The 21,198-nt window shown below is 38.8% G+C and overlaps 1 protein-coding gene across 1 annotated transcript; it reads left to right on the top strand.

Moving 5' to 3' along the window:
* The first annotated feature begins 365 nt into the window (after positions 1-365).
* Positions 366-2,305, top strand: LOC148296667 (uncharacterized). The gene is made up of 6 exons (XM_088248600.1): positions 366-615; positions 702-940; positions 1,023-1,241; positions 1,392-1,451; positions 1,550-1,630; positions 1,727-2,305. The coding sequence occupies exons 1-6, from the start codon at positions 366-368 to the stop codon at positions 1,856-1,858; spliced, it is 981 nt and encodes a 326-aa protein (XP_088104726.1). The 3' UTR covers positions 1,859-2,305.
* Positions 2,306-21,198: the final 18,893 nt, after the last annotated feature.

Here is a 21,198-nt window from a genome sequence, read left to right as displayed (position 1 = left end):
GTGTATTGCTGTTAAATTTCAGATTTGATTGGGGCACAAAATTGCTTAGTCTGATGGTTGGTTAGGAAGCATATGTTTCAATGTTTTTTTTGGTATTGGATTTTGATTGTTGATTTCATATTTGATTGGAGGTGTTGAAATTGCATTGTGGTGCTGGCAAATTAATTGGTCTTTTTAGGGTTTAGGTTTTGAGGTTTTTTTAAAAATGTGCTTATGTTTTTTTTTATTTTATATAAGAATACATGTTTCTTTCGTTTTTTTAAATATTGAATTTGTTGTTGATTAGGTTTTGAGGTTTTTTTTCAAAAAAATAAAAATAATTTTGAAAAGGATGTTTTAATTTTAAGACCTTATCAGTTGTGCAGATGTCAGACCTTATTGGACGTCGTAAGACGGTGACGAGTCCTCATAGTTTGCCTCCCCCGATTGCGACGTCTGCTGTCACTGCTCCAGCACAGTTGCACAAGTTCCCAGCTTTTCCCAATGTCTCCCATGCACCGGTGTCATCAGAGTCCTCAGTGGCACAACCTGTTAGCGCCAGGCGCCGTCATCGCCCTCCCCACTTGATCGACACCGCTTCGACATCCACTGCTGGTGCATCGGGTTCTCAACCAGGTAAAGATTTCCTTCAACTACAAATGTTTCGTACCATTACTTTTTTATGATTTGTTAATTAACGTTAATTTTATATTTCTTTGCAGCCAAGAAGAACACCCAGGGACCTTGTCGCCAGTTGAATACGGCGAAGGTCACTCGGGTGACCAACACTCGTATCAACATCAGATACGATGAGCGTCATCGAGCTGCACCTACGGCGGACCAACATAGCTCATTGGCTCATGATGTTGGTTCAGTCATTCGGACCTATTGTCTGATGAAATGGAAGTCTTGGAAGGCCATGCCTGACGAGGTGCATAACGAGATGCGTGGACAGCTGTCGGTATGTATCCCACCTTTTAATTGTTTTCCCTTCCAATTTTATATATTTCTAATACTTAATGCATGTAATTAATTTATTGCAGATCAACTACAATTTAGAGAATCTCAACGACGATTTGTTGGGGTACATCAACAGACTGTTTGCGGATAGGTACAAGCAGTGGAAGAGCGACTTGGACCACCATTTTCAAGCATATGATGATCCGCAGGTCGCTCTTCAGGAGGGTTGCCCGAAGGAGCTTGAGGGGCGGGAGGATAGTTGGGAGTGGCTTTGTGGTCATTTTCAGGGAGCTGATTATGTGGTATTTTTTTTATACTAAGTTCAAAATTATTACACGTTTCTTACTAATGTTTTGTAATTTTTTATATTTCATTTCAATTTCAACTAATACGTTTTATTTTTTGTTTAACAGAAGATGGCCAAAGCAAATAAGGGCAATAGGGCGAAGAAGACTCTTCTCCACCATTCAGGTCCTAGGCCCTTCTCCTATAGGATGGAGGCGCAGCGGCAGGTAATAATAATATCATTTTTATTTAATTTTTAATATGTCTTTAATATTAATTTATTTTTTTCGTACTAATATTTTTTTTTTTCTCTTGTTCAATTTAGGAGGGGTCCAAATTCCCAGAGATTGACGTCTTTGGCGACGTTTATGTTCGACCTGGGAATGAGTTGGCGGAGTCCCTTCATGTAAGTAGTCTTTAATTTTAATTATTATCTTATGCGTTCAAGTTTCATGGTTATTATATGAATGTTTTAATTAATATTTTATGTTATGTTAAATAGACGACCATGATTGAGAAGAGCCAGTTGGTTCTTCAGGAGTCCGCCTCCCAGCTTCCTCCTGATACGCCGCTCGAGTCCGTGGCTCCTCCACAGGATGCGGGGTTTCAGATCTTTAAGGAAGCCTTGGATTAGACTCTCGGGAGGCGGCTAGGGACATACTGTCAAGGGATGGGGAATGCCCGACGGCGGGAACCTAGACCCCGTTCATCGGCCCAGTCAAACAGTGCTATGACAGCAATGATGGCTCAGTTTGAAGCCCGGATGTCCCAGATGGACCAGCTTCAAGCCCGAGTGGCCCATATGGACTAGCTTGAAGCCAAGGTGGCCCACATGGACCAGCTTGAAGCCAAGGTGGCCCAAATGTCTCAGCTTGAAGCCCGGATGTCCCAGACGGATTCGTTTTTACAGTCCCTCTCCCAATCCGGCGTTCCCGTACCGTCTTTTGCTCCCTCGTCCACCTCTGAGCCCATCCAACCCGAGCATGGCCACCAAACCTCTGCCCCTGTCCACAATGTCCAGATCGGAGACCAAGTATATTATCAAACAATGTTTGATTAGTTTTATACTTTCTTAATTACATTTTAAAACATTTCTCTTGTATTTTACTCTATATTATGTTATAACAAAAATTTTCTCTTCATTACATTTTTTTATTGTAATTTCATTTAATTATAAAATTTTAAAATAAAAAAAATTATATCCCCAAAGAAAAAAAAAAATTTAATTACTAATTTTGCGCGACGACAATAATAGTCGTCGTGCAAAATCATTTGAAGGAAAATACAAACCCGTATAACTAAATCATAAAACAATATATTTTACGTTTGTACGACGAAATATTTCGTCCCCTTATGGAAATGCGACGAGTACAATTTCGTCGCTTATTATTTGCTCGACGAATCCACATCGTCGCATTTTGTATCTGCGACAACTAGTATTTCGTCGCGCAAATTATTTGCGCGACGACATAAGTACCGTCCCTGAAATGTTTGTGCGACGAACAAAAATCGTCGCACTATGTTGGTGCGACGTTTAATTATTCGTCGCTCAATGGTTTGCGCGACGAAAGAAGGACCGTCCCTGAACCTTTGGTGCAACGAAGTTTCCTGTGCGACGAATGTACATAAAGTCTGTCGCGCAAAGTCTTTCTTTACGATCTTTGCGCGACGCTATTGCTGTCGCGCTGTTATTTGGGCGACTGCTTTTTTTTTTGCGCAATGAATTTGCATTCGTCGCGCAAACTGTAAAATGTGGTAGTGTTTCCCTCTTTTCGGCCGGGTAGGCCGATTGAAGGAGTTTTTGGTCATTCTTCTTTTTTGAGTGCGAGGCGTGCCACCACCAAGCCTCGAATTTGGGCTTGAATGGAATGTGAGTAGATGGATGTGATGCGTCCGAGATCTGACTTTAAGCAAACGATTGTTCAGCCGAGCAAGGAACCTCCTCACGGCCTAGGTTCTTTCACTACCTCGGAGTCAAGGCTTTATGTGAGCAACCAAATGATCACTACTACAAAAAACACTTTGCGCCAAGAAATAATTTTGTTGCGCAAAGTACAATTTCGTCGCGCAAACTTTGCGCGACGAAATTTTGGTCGCGCAAGTTCTGTCGCGCAAAGATCGTAAAGAAAGGTTTTGCGCGACGAATATTAATTACTTTGCGCGACGAATAATATTATTTTGCGCGACGAAAGTTAATGTCGCGCAAATCTTTGCGCGACGAAATATTCAATTTTTTAAAATTTTTGTTTTTTTAAAATTTTTAATTAAAATAAACTAGTTTAATAGTTTGCTCGACGAAATATTTTGTCACCCAAGGTTTTTGACATTTTTTTATTATTATTTCTCTTATATCAATTTCATTATATTAATTTTTCAAATTTTTACTTTTAAAATTTAATTTAATTGTATGATTTTATTTTTTTTAATTACTTTAATTTAAATTGAAATATTCAAAATAAAATTACATATGAAAAATAGTGGTCAAATTATCCAATATATATAATATTCAAAATGTACACATAAATTAAAAAAGTACAATAATAAAATCTACAAGCCTATTGTGGTGATAGTGGCGGAGGATATGTTTCGATAGCGTCCAAATCCTCAACTTTAGCCGTCAAAGTCTCGACGATTCCCTACAAAAAAAAAAAAACAAATATTGTCAAATAACAACAAACTAACAAAAAATTAGAATAAACTCAAAACTAACTCCAAAAACACATATTAATGAAAAAAAAAATTAAACTCTGGAGAGAATATACCTTTTGGCAAGATTTTGAGTGAGTGAGAATGAGAGGGAGAAGTGAGTGTGAGAGAATAGAGAAGATAGTGAGAGAGAGATGAAAGAGTGAGTGAGAGTGAGAGATGATGAAAAGAGAGATAAGAGAGTGAGTGAGAGTGATAGATAGTGAAGAGAGAGATGAGAGATTAAGTGAGAGGAGTGAGTGTGAGAGAAAGGGTAGGATTTGGGGAGAAGGAAAGAGAGAGGAGAGGTAAGAGTAGAAGACATTGAGAAAATGGTGGAGGTGTTATTTTGGTTTTAAAAACCGTATCACTTTGCTCGACGAAACAATATATTGGTCGCGCAAAGTCTCGAAATTTTTTTTAAAAAAAAAATTCCAATTTTTGGTGCGCGCCCAAACTTTTAGGGTTTTGCGCGACGAATTTTTGGTCGCTCAAAGTTTTGCACGACCACAATATTCCCGCTTCCCATTTTTGGTACCCGCCCAAATTTTTCGGGTATACTTTGCGCGACGAACTATATATTGGTCCCGCAAAGTCGTAATTTTTTTTTTTTAAATTCCCATTTTTGGTACCCGCCAAATTTTTAGAGTATACTTTGCGCGACGAACTACTATATATTGGTCGCGCAAAGTTGGAAAAAAAAAAAAAAAAATTAAATTCGCATTTTTGGTACCCGCCCAAATTTTTCGGGTATACTTTGCGCGACGAACAACTATATATTGGTCTCGCAAAACTTTGCGCGACGAACTTTATATTAATCCCGCAAAACTTTGCGCGACGAACGACTATATATTTGTCCCACAAAACTTTGCGCGACGAACTATATATTCGTCCCGCAAAGTCGTAATTTTTTTTATTTTAAATTTCCATTTTTGGTACCCGCCGAAATTTTTAGAGTATACTTTGCACGACGAATTATTATATTGGTCGCGCAAAGTCTTAAAATTTTTTAAAGCTACTAATAAATATATATACTATTCAATTTCTTAAGTGTTATACGTACAAAATAAACAATTTTAAAGCTACTCAACGATCCAACCGTCAAACTTGTTTGTTTATAATTCGAGATCATATACGCCAAAATTCAGAAAAAATAAACATTAAGAGATCAAGTAATGGGACAAAACATTTCGACGGTTATAAAAGAAAAATCAAGATTTAACGGTTATTTCAACTATGATTTTGATGATTTTTTTACAGCTACACTCCTTGACCCTATATGAATACAATGACTGCATTCGATCATCAATTGAAAATATTTACACTAGTGGATACCACAAAATCTTATGTTATATTTAATGAAAGTATAAATAAACTCTTAATTGTTAGTGAATATATTGTTTTGATGGCATACACATTCTACGAAACTAGTTTCAACGATCTAACCATCAAACTTGTTCGTTTACACATCGAGATCATATACGCCAAAAATCAGGAAAAACAAAATTTCAGAGATCAAGTAATGGGACAAAACATTTTGACGGTTATAAACGAAAAATCAAGATTTAACGGTTATTTCAACTCTGATTTTGATGATTTTTTTACAGCTACACTCCTTGACCCTATATGAATACAATGACTGCATTCGATCGTCAATTTAAAATATTTACACTAGTGGATACCACAAAATCTTATGTTATATTTAATAAAAGTATAAATAAACTCTTAATTGTTAGTGAATATATTGTTTTGATGGCATATGCATTCTACGAAACTAGTTTCAATGATCCAACCGTCAAACTTGTTTGTTTACACTTCGAGATCATATACGCCAAAAATCGGAAAAAATAAACATTCAGAGATTAAGTAATATGACAAAACTTTTCGACGGTTATAAATGAAAAATCACGATTTAACAGTTATTTCAACTCTGATTTTGATGATTTTTTACAGCTACACTCCTTGACCCTATATGAATACAATGACTCCATTTGATCGTCAATTTAAAATATTTACACTAGTGGATACCACAAAATCTTATGTTGTATTTAATGAAAGTATAAATAAACTCTTAATTGTTAGTGAATATATTGTTTTGATGGCATATGCATTCTACGAAACTAGTTTCAAAGATCCAACCATCAAACTTGTTTGTTTATACTTCGAGATCATATACGCCAAAAATCGGAAAAAATAAACATTCAGAGATCAAGTAATAGGACAAAACTTTTCGACAGTTATAAACGAAAAATCACGATTTAACGGTTATTTCAATTTCGATTTTGATGATTTTTTACAACTACACTCCTTGACCCTATATGAATACAATGAACCAATTTGATCGTCAATTTAAAATATTATATTTTTCTAACAAAATAATTTTTTTATTTTATTTATTTTTATTTTTGTAAAGACTTTGCGAGACGAAGTTTAGAAATTCATCGCACAAAGATTTTTATAAAAAAAAATTATTTTATTTATTTTTGTAAAGACTTTGCGAGACAAAACACACTTCGTCGCGCAAGATTTTGTGCACCGAATTTTATTTTTTCGTCGCTCAAAGTCATGAAAGATTTTTACAAATAATTTTTTATTTTCTTTATTTTTGTAAAGACTTTACGAGACGAACCACACTTCGTCGCGCAAGACTTTGTGCACCGAATTTTATTGTTTCGTCGCGCAAAGTCATCCAAAGATTTTTAAAAATAATTTTTTATTTTGTTTATTTTTGTAAAGACTTTACGAGACGAACCACACTTCGTCACGCAAAGGTTTGTCGCACAAAGTGACTTTGTGCGACGATTTGTGTTTCGTTGCGCAAAATTTAGTCGCGTAAGACTTTGAGCGACGAAGTTTAATTTTCGTCGCGCAAAGTCACTTTGAGCGACGAATTGTGTTTCGTCGCGCAAGGGGTTTTTTTTACTAGTGGATGTGGAGTGGGTGGAGATGAAGATTGAAGGTGAAATGTAATGAAACGAAGAACACGTGCGTAAAGTAAAAGGTGCTTGAATTTAAATATAATTAAAAGACAAGTGCGAAAAGTAAAGTGCTTAAAAATAAATAATTTAAAGACGAGTGCGTAATTTAAAGTGAGTAAAATAAAGAATGTAAAGACGATTGCGTAATGTAAATTGCATAAATTAAATAATTGAAATGCGAGTGCGTAGAGTAAATTGCATAAATTAAATAATTGAAATGCGAGTGCGTAAAGTAAAGGGCGGAAAGTAAACTAAATTACGAAGAACAATGAAGATAACATGAATTGAAATTATTGTAATTGAAATAGAATTGAAAAACAAGAACAAGAACATAAAGGCATAATTGAAATCTTCGGAAACTAGAGCGGAAAAAATAAGAACTAGGCTATGGCTACATTATGCTACTCCTAGGATAGAAATTGAAGAGAATGTAAAATGACAAGTTGTGTGTTGTGTCGGGGGTCCTTTCTCTCTTCCATAAGCTTGGTATTTATAGGGGCTTCGGTGCGTCTCAATTTGGTCGGTTGTCAATTGGCCTTCAAATCAATCATAATTGCTCCAGAATATCTTCAATCCCTTGTCTCATGCATGTGATTTAATATGAGTAATAATATTTGATTTGATTTTCCTTCCATCTTGAGCTCTCCCACAATAACTTCGGTTGACCATCAATCTGGCATAATTCCTTCTATATTTGAATTGTAATCTATGAGAAAATCCTCCTACGAATTATCTCTCTCCTTATTTAAACATTGGTTGATTTCATGTATTCGGCCGCTTTTAGTCATTCAACCGCTTTTATGCTCGGCCAGATTAATGTACGCAGCCACATGTAGATATTCGGCCACCTTTATGATTTTGGGCTTCTATCCGACCTTATTGATTAGGCCCACTGATTGGGCTCAATGTTAATTTACTTGTCGGATCTTGGGCCTGACCCGGTCAAATTTCAACCAGGCCCAAACAGGTAGTGAATGAGATAAACAGAAAGTGTGCATGGGTGGCCTCAACCCAGTAGGAAGAAGGCATAGAGGCATGGGCCAATAAATTAAGGCATGTGTCCACTATATGGCGGTGTTTACATTCTGCTAACCGATTTTGTTTAGGATGATGTGAAGATGAAAGACGATGATCAATGCCATGATGAGCCAAAATTTGAGTAAAAGCTTGACTAGTGTATTCCCCTCCCCCATCAGTTTGTAAAGCCTTCATTTTAGTAGAAAACATATTCTTAACAAGGGTTTTGAATTTAACAAAATGGGAATAAACCTCTTATTTTAATTTCATGAGAAAAATCCAAAAATAGTGTGAAAAAAGTCATCCACAAAAAGCACATAATACCGAAAACTAGAAATTAAACGAGTAGAAGCATACATCAAAATGAATAAGATAAAGAGGAGCACGAGTAACAGACAAAGAAGCAGTAAAAGGAAGTTTAACATTTTTGCCCAATGGGCAAGAATGACAAACGAAAGTACCAATTTTTGTGTGCCATAAAGAGGAGTGCATTGTTCAAAATTAAAAACTTCAAAATATTTATTTTTTTGTGACAAACGAAAGTATTTATTTATTTTTTCTGTTTTTTTAAAGTATTATTGTGTTGACAATAAAGCCCCTAATAAAACTAGCACGTGTCTTCAAAATGACTTATTTAAGACATTGGACTTTATTTGTCAATGATTGCAAGTACAGTGACAAAATCGGGAAAATTAAAATCATGATGACTAAATTTGATTTTGAGCCAAACCTCAGTGACCAAAAATGTAATTCAACCATTTTTAATTATTAAAAGGGGTCTGTTGGTTGAGCGAGAGGTTTGGGAAGACAAAGGAAAGAAGATATGAAAGAGGACATGAGGATGAATATGAACATAGGACATGAGGATGAATATGAACATAGAAATATATATATGCAAATCAATTATGACAAGAGATATCCATAATTTTAATAGAAATAGTAATTCGAAATGTTGTGCAAAAACACTCCAAGACCTTGTCGTTGATAGACTACGCAACTACCACACACAAACCACACAAAAATAAAGCAGACACACCAACTGAAAAGTAAACAGACACACAAATTTAATAACATAAGAATTTATAAATGTTCGACGTTGTGCCTACGTCCTCTCAGGTTGTCCCCGAGAAATTCACTAGTAATGAAGAATCCCTTTAGTTACAATAAAGAACCCCTTTTGCTCTCTCACAAACCCTAGCTCACTTTCTCTCACCCTTGGCTCAAACCCTATTTGATGCCTTACTTTTCTCACGTTCTGAAAAACCTAGTGCTAAAGTGTCTGTTTATAGTTCATAGGACATAAGTACACACCTAATAGTAATAGAAGACTTAACCTAGCCCAAATGGTCCCCAACAAGGTAATCCAAAGTTATGATACAATTGCCCGGGTGCACAACCGATATGTTCCAGAATCTGTTGCACACAAGGGTGCAACGACAATCTAAACTCATACTTGAAGATATCGGTGAAGATGACTACATGCCCTTTCCCAAGACAACTTAATGATTTAGCAGGCTCTAGTAATCTCAACCCTATCGAATATGGGATATCGTGCTTCTGCAGAAGCTTAGCCAAACCCCACTAAATTGCAGTTCTTTGGGCTAAGCAAACGGCACTCGTACAATCCCCCCTTCTACAACCACAAAGTCATTACTAGGCCCACATGTCGTAGATGAAAATTCGACAACCTCCACATGCCCAGAAGTCGAAGCTTCTAACTCATAGCTTGATTGTTGTTTGGGAGGATGCGTGTCATTCATGAGGAAGTCAATGAACTCCCCCATCTCTACATCATTGGCTTGCATCGGCACCAATCTCAAAGGGTAGACGCTTTCAGCATCCTCATTGGGACTGTCTTTGGTTGCCATGACATCATCAACATGCACTTCCAAATCGGCACCCCCAGTAGGACCATCTTCGGCTACCATGCCATTGTCAACAGGCACCTTCGAATCACTAGCCTCATCACATTCAGTACCATGCTTATCATCTGATGATTCCTCATCGAGGGGAACTTTGTTCATATTCTAAATCACTCTGTGACATCTAGAAACAAAAACTATGGAAAACTACGGGTCATGCTTGGATCAAACTAAGGGCTCTAAGGTCTTTAACACCTATGTTTCATGCTTTGAATCGCTGCATGGAAATTGCCTTCATCGAAAAATAAGTTCGCTAGAAATCAGCTCACAAGCTTTCAAATTTTTTCTCAAAACGCAAAGTTTTATCTCAAACATGAGCCACTCTCTTAAATATTGAAGGCTCGTATGGTTCACGTCAGTTCACCAAGGGCGCCATCATGATGAGCAAGCACGTCTGCTGCGTTTCTGCCACGTGGCTTCATGCTTCAATAAATAGCCACCCATGGGCACAGAAGTCTAAGCATCAAGTTATTTAGCCTTCGCTCAAGACTTAATAAGGCGAAAAATCACAAGTCTATGCCTATTCGACACCCCAACAGATTCTTTTCGGCAAACACGAACCCTTCAGAAACTAAAGGCTACCTCGTCTTTTTTACCGAACGGCAAGATACAAGTTTGGAAATATCAGTAACTACAGTGCCAAAACTTACCGTACAACATTTTCCATAAACCTACAAACGATACTAGGCTTCACACCGCCTATTGTTATGCTACACCTTGCATGATAACTTGACACAGAGACGTGCCTTCTCACCGAACAACACTCACCACTCCATTACCCAAAGGATGCTTCCTACTGTTCGGTAGCACATCCATTAGATTGCAACCCACTCCATGACCAACCTACCGTTTGGTAGCAGATCCTTTTCTGCCCCTCCTTCCAAGTGCCTCCTTGATAAGAGATTTAGGGGACTAAGGAACTGCCATCAGCATGAAAGAAAAAGCCAAGGACATGCTCATCGTCTTTGTGAAATCACTCTCAGTTAGAATGCCGAAGACAAATGCAAGTCCCTAACCAAGAAGTCCCTTCTCAATCAAAAACTTGGGGGACTCCTATTTATATCACATCTGATCGGCTAGTCATTTCAAGACACGTGGAACATGGGACCTAAAAGGGGAGCCCACACATAGCCCAGTTAATACATTGAGGCCCTTAACAACCATCAACAACAGGTTAGCCTTCGGCAACCTAACTTGTCAATCTGGCTAAAGAAGGTGCTTGCTAAACAAGGCAGGACATGGACATGTGGTAGCTTCTTAAGCGATGTCCATAGTCTCACATAGAAACTATAACCCAAAGTCCCTCACCTTGAACCTCTATAAATAAGGCACAAGTCCCAAAAAGAAAGGTAACTGTAACATTCCGCTACTTAGCCCTTACTTTGTCCAAATTACTATTCACTTCATCCTTAAGCAAACTTAAGCATTGGAGAGCCTTCAGCTGGTACCACACTGGTAACCAAAGTCTTATCGATGCTCTTTGTCTTGCAGATCCACGTTTGTCAAAGAGCCCACAAGACTGAAGACATCCTACTTCTAGGTTGGGTCCATAAATGGTCATCTATTTTTGGGCATCAACAACATTAGTTTCCAACATCTTGCTCTCATTGTCAGATAATATAGAATCCTCAAACTGATTAGGAAGCTTGTGAAAAAAAATCCAAGTTCAAGCCGATAGGATGAAAGATTTCTTCAAAGCACGTATATATAATTGCACAATCTTTTAAACTTTATTTGTCCCCACAACTTGTGTGCAAAGGAAATACACAAACATAAAGCCTAGCGTAATTCTATGTGTGTGTCAACGTTTTGCATAGCCAAAACAAACCCAAACACACAAGACATTTTACAAGACTCGAGATACCAAAAAACACAAAAAGATTCAATTTACAAATCTAATTGACTACACCTGTCTTAAACTAACACCACATTAGTGTTTGTGTTGGGCTTTAGCCTTCCTTGTTACCAAAAAAAAAACAAAAAAATTAACGCCACATCGATGTTCCAAAAACTCAATCCTTTCTTTGATCTTTGTTTGTTGCGTGAGAATTTCATGTAGACCCCCTCAGGTTTAGCATAATTACAGTGCGACCACAAATAACATCACATAAAAACAAGGTTAAATCCCAGTTGCCGAGAGAGAGATTTGGTTGGGAAATGACGATTCTAATGTTTTGAACATTTTATGCTGGAGGAGGGTTGATGGAATGACAGTCTTGGCCTGGGACCGCTTACTAATCCTAACACATTTTAAAGATAAGGGGGTGTGACTGTAATGTTGCCAAACCTGTGGGGTCTGACTATAATTATGCCAAACGTCAAGGGGTTTAAATGAAATTCTCTCTATTGCAATTTGCAAGCCATTCAAGTATTTTCGCTAAGTTTCTGGAAATCCGGTCCCACATTGCTTTACTTTGTACGAAAATCTTAACTTCGGTTCGTTATTTTCACCCTTTTTCCTCTTTTCCTTTTTCTTTTTACAGAGCTTCCACTGAGCCCTTCGTACTTGTTTGACCACATATCCATTAGTATGTTAGGTTTCAGGTTTAATTTAAAAGAAGAGAAAGCAAAAGAGAGAAAAGCTGTTAGTAAAGACAAAGACAAAACATAGACATCCCTAAATGGCTTGTCTACCACCTTGTTACTTTTCCTTGTTTTCTTCTTCCTTGTTTTAGGGATGGAAACTCTCCATGTTTCCCTCCATGTCTTGTGCATTGTTTGTAACTAATAATCACCTTGTATACTTGTATATCTAACCCTTCACCAAGTAAGTAATTCAATTGGCAGATTTGAATTCTCTGCAAAACCTATCTTGTTCTTCTTGTTCTACATTCTCAATTCTCTCAATTACACTATATTTGGCATGGTATCAGAGCAATCGATTTTGGTTGCCTCTGCATAACCTTGTTCTTGCCTAAATCTCTACCTATCCTTGCCCATAATTTGCTGTTATATTATTCCTACCTCATACTTTGCCTTGCCTCAAAATTGGTCTTGATCACAAGCCCTTTTTGTGCTCTTGTTTGCTGAAGTTTTAAGCTATTTCTTCCTCTACATCCTTTTATATATTTACCTCATGGGTGACACCAACGACTCCATCAACGACTCCACGGGCGACTCCTCTAAAATCGACTCCACCAAGATCGACTCCACAACACCACCACCACCCCGGTCCTCTCATGACTACTCTCCAATTACTCCTGATAAGTTGGATGGGTCCAACTATCCTGCATGGTCTCGTAGTGTTCGCTTGGCCATCACTGCTCGTCGTATGGCTGGTTTCATTAATGGTAAAAAGATTGCCCCTGCCATTGATGATCCTAGCTATGAAGCTTGGGATGAAGACAACTGTTTGGTGCAGTCATGGCTCCTCAACTCCATGACCAAAAATGTACGTGCCTTATTTGATCACTGCTCAACGGCTTATGCGGTGTGGGACGCAGCTCGGAAGACATATACTGTCACACAGAATAGCTCCAAGTTGTACCAACTCCGTCGTCAGTCAGTCACCACCTCTCAAAGTGGTGAACCTGTGAATGTATTCTACGAAAAATTACACATAATATGGCAGGAAATTGACAACCTCCGTCCCTGCAAACATACCAATCCCGATGATGTGGCTCTTCACCAACAAGCACTTGAGGTGGAACGTGTGTATGATTTTTTGGGAGGACTCGATCCCAACTTTGATTCCGTTCGTAGTCGGATTCTTGCAATGAATCCGCTTCCAGCAGTCATTGAAGCTTATGCACTAGTGGTAGAAGAAGATAATCGCCAATCTTCCATGCTTGGCGGTGGGAGTGCAATGGCGGTCAAGCCATATCGGCCACCACACCGTACGTCCTCCGGACTTCCCCCCCGGGGTCCCAAAACTGACGATGCAAAGGGAACTCAGAAGTGCACTCATTGTGGTGGTGATCATGTTGTTGAGAAGTGCTTCAAGCTTCATGGTTATCCTGAGTGGTGGGATGCTCTCAAATCCCGCAACAAAACACCCAAGGCAGCATGTGTTATAACTACCGATGCCTCTCCATCTTCCACCCTACTCTCCGACTCCGAATCAGGTACACGACCCACTACATGGATAATTGACACAGGTGCCACTGATCATATGACTTTTGACTCTACTATGTTTTCCACAATATCTTCTAAGTCTCGTCATCCTTACATCACTAGTGCCAATGGAGTCCCCTCTAATGTTGCTGGTGAAGGAACTATATCACTTTCCCCTTCCTTATCTTTATCTCATACACTACTTGTTCCCTCCATCAATTGCAATTTGCTGTCTGTTGGAAAATTACTTGACTCACATAACTGTTATGCCACATTCTATCCTTCCCATTGTCTTTTTCAGGACCTCACGACTCACGCGACGATTGGGCATGGTAAACGAAGAGGGGGGTTGTATTCCTTGACGGTCTCTTCACCACCAAGGGCAGCTCATACTCAAGGTTCCAGCTCACAAGCTCGCAACCAACATCAGATTTGGCTTTGGCATCGTCGTCTAGGACATCCATCCTTTGGCTATCTTCAACGTTTGTTTCCGTCTTTGTTTCGTGGTCTAGATCATTCTCAGTTTCAATGTGAAACCTGTGTATTGGCCAAAAGCCATCGAACTGTTTTTCCCTTAAGTGATAATAAAACGGAATTCCCTTTTGATTTGGTTCACTCTGATGTTTGGGGTCCTGCTAAAGTTTCTTCCAATGGCAAAAGATGGTTTATTACATTTATTGATGATTGTACTCGCATGACTTGGGTATATTTACTAGCTCATAAAAGTGACGTTTCCGCTGCAATCCGTGAATTTCATGCTATGATTACCACACAGTTCCAAGCCTCCATCAAAGTATTCCGGTCAGATAATGGTGGGGAATATGTGAACAATGTCTTGGCACATTTCTTTCGAGACCAAGGCATCATTCATCAAACCTCCACATCTTTCACTCCGCAATAAAATGGTGTCGCAGAGCGAAAGAATCGACAATTACTTGAGGTTACTCGTGCTTACATGCTGGATAAATCGGTCCCTCACTACTTATGGGGACATGCCCTTCTTTCTGCAGTATATGTAATTAATCGAGTGCCGAGTAGTGTTTTGAAGTTTGAAACTCCACTGAACACCTTGGCTCGTCATGTCTCTCTTCCTACAGTCCTCAAGCTGCCTCCTCGCATATTTGGTTGTGTTGTATATGCTCATGTTCCATCTCATCAAAGAAGTAAGCTGGACCCTTGTGCCATTCGATGTGTGTTCGTTGGGTATGGATCAACTCAAAAAGGATACAAGTGTTACCATCCTCCTACTCGTAAGCTCTTTGTCACTATGGATGCCACATTTCATGAAGATTTATCCTACTTTGAAGCTGCTATGCCCCCTTCTCTTCAGGGGGAGAGAAGGAATGAAGAGAAGGAAGAAAAAATCCAAGTCTGTGCAAATCCGACCGGTCGCAACCCAGAAGCGACCGGTCGCTTTCTTGAAACGACCGGTCGCACTGACCACAGCGACCGGTCGCCTTGCTCCAGCGGTGATGAAAATCGATTCTGTGACAAAGCGACCGGTCGTAATCCAGAAACGACCGGTCGCACTGACCCCAACGACCGGTCGCCTTGCTCCAGCGATGATGAGGATCGACTCTGTGACAAAACGACCGGTCGTAATACAGAAGCGACCGGTCATCCAGACTCCAGGGAGGAAAATCAAATCTGTGACAAAACGACCGGTCGCTCAGAACCCAGCGACCGGCCGCCAAGCACCAGTGAACTTCAAAATTTGGGCAGCGATGAAGGTATTGGAAAATTGTCGTTCTTATTTGGTGAAGATCCCGGAGGAGACAATTCAAATGGTTGCTGCAATCAACAACAAAATACAACCCCTTCTTCTCAACCATCGGACCAGTCGTCTCGTGATGAGGAAACACTTGAGGTAATTCCCGAAGCACCTAATGCTATACCATACACTCTCCCACCTAGGACCGCTAGAGGAAAACCCAAACCTCAATATTGTCCTGACCTTACTGCCAAATCTAAATATCCCATTAATAACCATGTTTCAACTCATAGATTGTCAAAGTCATATGCATCATTTGTCAATCAATTATCTACTGTATGTGTTCCAAATAAGTGGCAGGATGTTATAACAGATTCCAGATGGGCTGAAGCAATGGAAATTGAAATGGAAGCTCTGGAAAAGAATTCTACATGGGAAATGGTCCAGTTGCCACAAGGGAAGAAACCAGTTGGATGTCGGTGGATATACACCATTAAATACAAAGCTGATGGATCCATAGATCGATACAAAGCTCGATTAGTGGCCAAAGGGTATACACAAACATATGGAATTGACTACCAAGAGACATTTGCACCTGTTGCCAAGATCAATACCGTACGTGTTCTCATGTCATTTGCTGCAAACCTTGATTGGCCACTATTGCAGTATGATGTAAAGAATGCATTTCTTCACGGGGAATTGCAAGAAGAAGTGTATATGGAACCACCACCAGGGACCTCCATGGCACTTGGTCCCAACACCGTGTGCAAGCTGAGAAAATCATTATATGGGCTAAAGCAGTCACCACGAGCCTGGTTTGGAAAATTCACAGATTCTATGAAGCGCTTTGGGTACACTCAGAGCCACTCGTATCACACTTTATTCTTAAAGCGTCGTGGTGACAAACTTACGGCCCTTATCATCTATGTTGATGATATGGTGGTTACCGGTAATGACAATGAAGAAATGAAGAATCTGCAGAAGCTCCTTGCTAGTAAATTTGAGATGAAGGAATTAGGTGAGTTACAATATTTTCTTGGCATAGAAGTTGCTAGATCAACACATGGCATATTTCTATCCCAACGAAAATATGTGTTAGACTTGTTAACAGAAACTGGAATGCTTGATTGTAAGCCAGCTGACACACCTATTGAGCAGAACCACAAGTTAGGGATGTATCCAGACCAAGTACCCACTGACAAAGAAAGGTATCAAAGATTGGTTGGGCGACTGATTTATCTATCACACACACGCCCCGACATAGCTTATGCTGTGAGTATGGTGAGTCAGTTTATGCATCAACCAAGTGAGGCACACATGAATGCAGTAACTCGGATCATGAGGTACTTGAAGGCTGCCCCTGCCAAGGGGTTGATATTCTCCAAACATACACATATGAACCCAGAAGGATACACAGATGCGGGTTGGGCAGGATCCATCACAGATAGACGTTCTACTTCTGGATACTTTACATTTGTGGGGGGCAACTTAGTCACTTGGAGAAGTAAGAAGCAAAAAGTTGTGGCTAGATCAAGTGCTGAAGCAGAATTTAGGGGAATGGCTCAAGGAGTTTGTGAATTGCTCTGGTTACGGAGATTACTGAAGGATCTGAGAATTAAACCATTGAAAGCTACAAATTTGTACTGCGACAATAAATCAGCTATCGAGATAGCACATAACCCAGTACAACACGACCGTACCAAACATGTGGAAGTCGACCGACACTTCATCAAAGAGAAACTAGAAAGGGGTATAATCAAGTTTCCATTTGTAAACTCGGAAAACCAACTTGCTGACATCCTGACGAAGGCCGTATCAAGTAAAGTTTTCCATGACTCACTGGACAAGTTGGGCATGCGTGATATCTTTGCACCAACTTGAGGGGGAGTGTTAGTAAAGACAAAGACAAAACATAGACATCCCTAAATGGCTTGTCTACCACCTTGTTACTTTTCCTTGTTTTCTTCTTCCTTGTTTTAGGGATGGAAACTCTCCATGTTTCCCTCCATGTCTTGTGCATTGTTTGTAACTAATAATCACCTTGTATACTTGTATATCTAACCCTTCACCAAGTAAGTAATTCAATTGGCAGATTTGAATTCTCTGCAAAACCTATCTTGTTCTTCTTGTTCTACATTCTCAACTCTCTCAATTACACTATATTTGGCAAAAGCAACTATGAAGAAAAGCAGTATGTGGTCCTGTTACAGCATAAGCAATTGAAGGGATGACTGGGTTCTTTACAAGTTATTACAAGGATATTAAAACCTCTCTTAAATTTTTTCTCTTGTAGTGTGCTTGACCAGTAAGAATGGAAGCAAGTGGCGTCCTCGCAGGTGCAATTGTTATGGAAGTTCTTCACAAGAATAACTATATGCATTGGAGTGTATTGGTCAAAAATTACTTGTTGGCTCAAGACCTTTGGGATGCAGTGGAGGCTACAGCTGAACCTCCTAAAGGAGAAGACCAAGACTCTGATGATCGGCTCAAGACTTGGAGGAAGAAGAATGCGATGGCTTTACATACAATCCAAATTTCGTGCGGGCCAGAAGCTTTTTCGGTGATTAGAGACATGACTTCAGCCAAGATTGCTTGGGATACTTTGGCAGAAAGGTTGACGCCACAGCCATTACTTCCATGTAATTCGCCTGTTCAGTCTGCAAACTCATCCAACAACCCAGGTATACTTGATTCTCTCTCTGTGACAAGCAAAGGTGCTGATCATTTAAGGACTAATTAGTTTACTTTTATAAAAGAAATATATATCCTCATGAAAATTACAGGCATCAATATCAAATATATGTGCAGCAGTGCGGAAATTAAAACTTCATTCTATAACAAAACGTGCTCCAAAGAGGGTTTTTAACTCTAGTGATCCCCTTCGTTGATGGAGCCCTCCAATAATATTGATGGGGAGATATTTTGTGGGGTTCGTTACGCATCGGATTGAATTATTTTTCTTATAAGATCAAATCTGATACATGCTAATGCGCAGTCAATATATCTCATTCGTTTATGCATCTAGCCACCAAGGGTGGAACTACATGTAGACTAGACTGGGCTTGAGCCTGGTGTATGCAAATTTTATAAGGTATTTCCTACTCCCACGAATATTATCCCACCATTTTTTAGGCTAGGTAGCCCATAAAGTCACATACTTGCTGCATATATATATATATTAAAAAGGATTTTTAACTAGTTATAGGTGGGAACTTGACTTCAAGAGTTGATTTGTGTATTTAATAATGTGAAGACTTTGAAGACTTGGAAGAGGAAATGGGTTTGTTAGCTACGGAAGAGAATAGAGAGTATGACTAAATAGTTGACTTGGAAGATGACTTGGGCAACTAAAAAATAAAAAATAGAGAAATAATGAATAAAATAGATTAATGAATGGATGCAAATTGAAACTAATAAATTAATCATAAACTCAAAAGAAAATTAACGCAGGTGAATAAATTATACAAATAAAAAATTATGAGAGCACTAAATTTAATTAAAATGAGAATACAAATTAATGAAAATAATTGAATTATCATAAATTAAAATTTGAAGGACTATAAAGATAAACACAGAAAATAATATTAATTGAAAATATTATTAACTGTGGAAGCTTTGAAAACAAAGTAAGAACTTACAGAAATCTTAGTTCAGTGAAAGCAAGCAATGTCACGCAGGATACTCACACTTTACTCTCACTCACAACTATTGTAGTTGCCTCAGGTCTACAAACTCTGAGAGAACTTTGAAAACTGAAAGAAACTTACAATGCTTATTGAACAAAGCTTGAGGAAACTGAGAATGAAAACTCCTAACTTATAGCCTTGGCTTTCAAGAGAAGACAAAATAACTTTTGACTTTAACTTAAGTGAAAAACATTTAACTTAAACTTTGTCGGACAACTTTGATTGGAAGGAAAGGAAAGGCATCTGCTTTCACGTGGGTGAAAGGACTTTAACATCTGCTTTCACATGGGTGAAAGGACTTTAACTTGAAGGGCATGGGCATCTTTGAAAAACCTTTAACTTGTCAGGGCATCTTTGACTTGGAAGGCTTCAATCTTCAGAGAGATCATAAGGATCTTGACTGTCGGGCACGTAATCTGACCATCTAGGCTTGGGCTTCTGACTGAATTGTTGACTAGGCATTTGAATGGAAGAAGATTCTGACTTTGGACTAGCATCTTCATCATCTTCATCTTTCATTTGAGAAACTTGGGCAAGGAGCTGCTGTGCTAATTCTGTTAATTCTTTCTTAGATTTTCCTTTGAGGGAGGCATTTGAACTGCTTGGAGAGGCTTCTTTAACTGCATTTGAACTGCTTGGAGGCATCTGAATAGGAGGATAATTTGCATTGACTTCATTGATAATATTTCCTAGAATGACTTTGTCCCACCATTTGACTACATAATGGCGGTTCATAATCCTGGTGTCCCAATTAACCTGATAACTCCATTTTAGAATCCATGGAACCTTGTATTTGGCAAAGAAATGGAGAAGCATAGGGAAGAACTTTTCTTGCTTAGTTAATTGATGCTTTTGACTAAAATAATTAATTGTGGGCTGAAGGCCTACTGGAATGATTTCCCAACAGGGGCCAACAATGTTCCACCATTGGAGAAACCAGCATGGAAAATAGGGTTTAAATTTGGCATCAAAGTTCATGAACCATGAATGACTGAAATCCTCGTGCTGATGAAATAAAATTGTATACCAGGCATCAATGTAGTCACCATAATTATAAGTAAGGCCTGATTGAAGTGGCAACTGATCATAGGCATTTTTGCTCCAATGTTCTGGCTTAATGACTTGGCGTATATAAAGGGCATGAAAAATTGTGGCATCTCTTTGTTTATCTTTAATGGGCCTAATATCTGCTGATTGGGATTCATAAAGGATATCCCTATAGAACCTCAATTGCTTCAAAGGATGACTTGGAAAATAGTGCATATTGGGAGGAAAGAACTTCTTAGCTATTTTGGCTGGGTCATTCAAGTCTTCTAAATAAGGCTCAACAACAAAAAGATGGGAATTGCTTTTGGGATGATATCTAGACCTTTGGACTGGGCTTTGAGGGCTTTGACTCTGAGAAGGCATAGGAGTATGAACAATAAAAGGGTCATATTGAGAAGTTAATGCTGCTTGATAATTGGGGCGTAGAGAAGGTTGGCTTAGAGGATTAAATCTATTATTAACTGGAATTGACATATAACCTGGAAAAGGCACAAGTTGGGCATTGGCTTCTGGTTTGGGCATCAGGGTTGCTGGTAGGATTCTGGGTTGACTCTGGCCTGGGCTTGGTTGGCTGGATTGACTGTATTGCATTATTTGCTTGTCTTTCTTTTCTTTTTTTTACTTGACATGGCTCTGGCTTTTTATCCTGTAAAAACTCTCTTGTAAGAAAATCTAGAATACTGTTTTCACTACCTCTCAAATATTCTAGCTCAAAATAAAAAACACTCAGAATTGCTTGCCATCTTGCAAAAATTTGCTTACTAGCTATATTTTTAACATCTTTTTCTAAAACATGCTTTGCAGACTTACAGTCAACACGAACTAAAAACTTTTGATTTAATAAATCATCTTGGAATTTGCTTATGCATAAAACA

This window comes from Prunus avium, chromosome 2 (assembly GCF_965620075.1).
Source record: "Prunus avium chromosome 2, drPruAviu1.hap1.1, whole genome shotgun sequence".
NCBI lineage: Eukaryota > Viridiplantae > Streptophyta > Magnoliopsida > Rosales > Rosaceae > Prunus > Prunus avium.
The sequence above is the reverse complement of the archived record's forward strand: the minus strand, read 5'-3'. Positions and strand labels throughout refer to the sequence as shown.

What these genes read in the sequence shown, in the direction of transcription:
- LOC148296667 (XM_088248600.1), top strand. Translation starts at nt 366, where the DNA reads ATGTCAGACCTTATTGGACGTCGTAAGACGGTGACGAGTCCTCATAGT. An exon ending in TGCATCGGGTTCTCAACCAG is followed by an intron (nt 616 to 701) that starts GTAAAGATTTCC and finishes ATTTCTTTGCAG; the next exon opens with CCAAGAAGAACACCCAGGGA. An exon ending in AGTTGGCGGAGTCCCTTCAT is followed by an intron (nt 1,631 to 1,726) that starts GTAAGTAGTCTT and finishes TATGTTAAATAG; the next exon opens with ACGACCATGATTGAGAAGAG.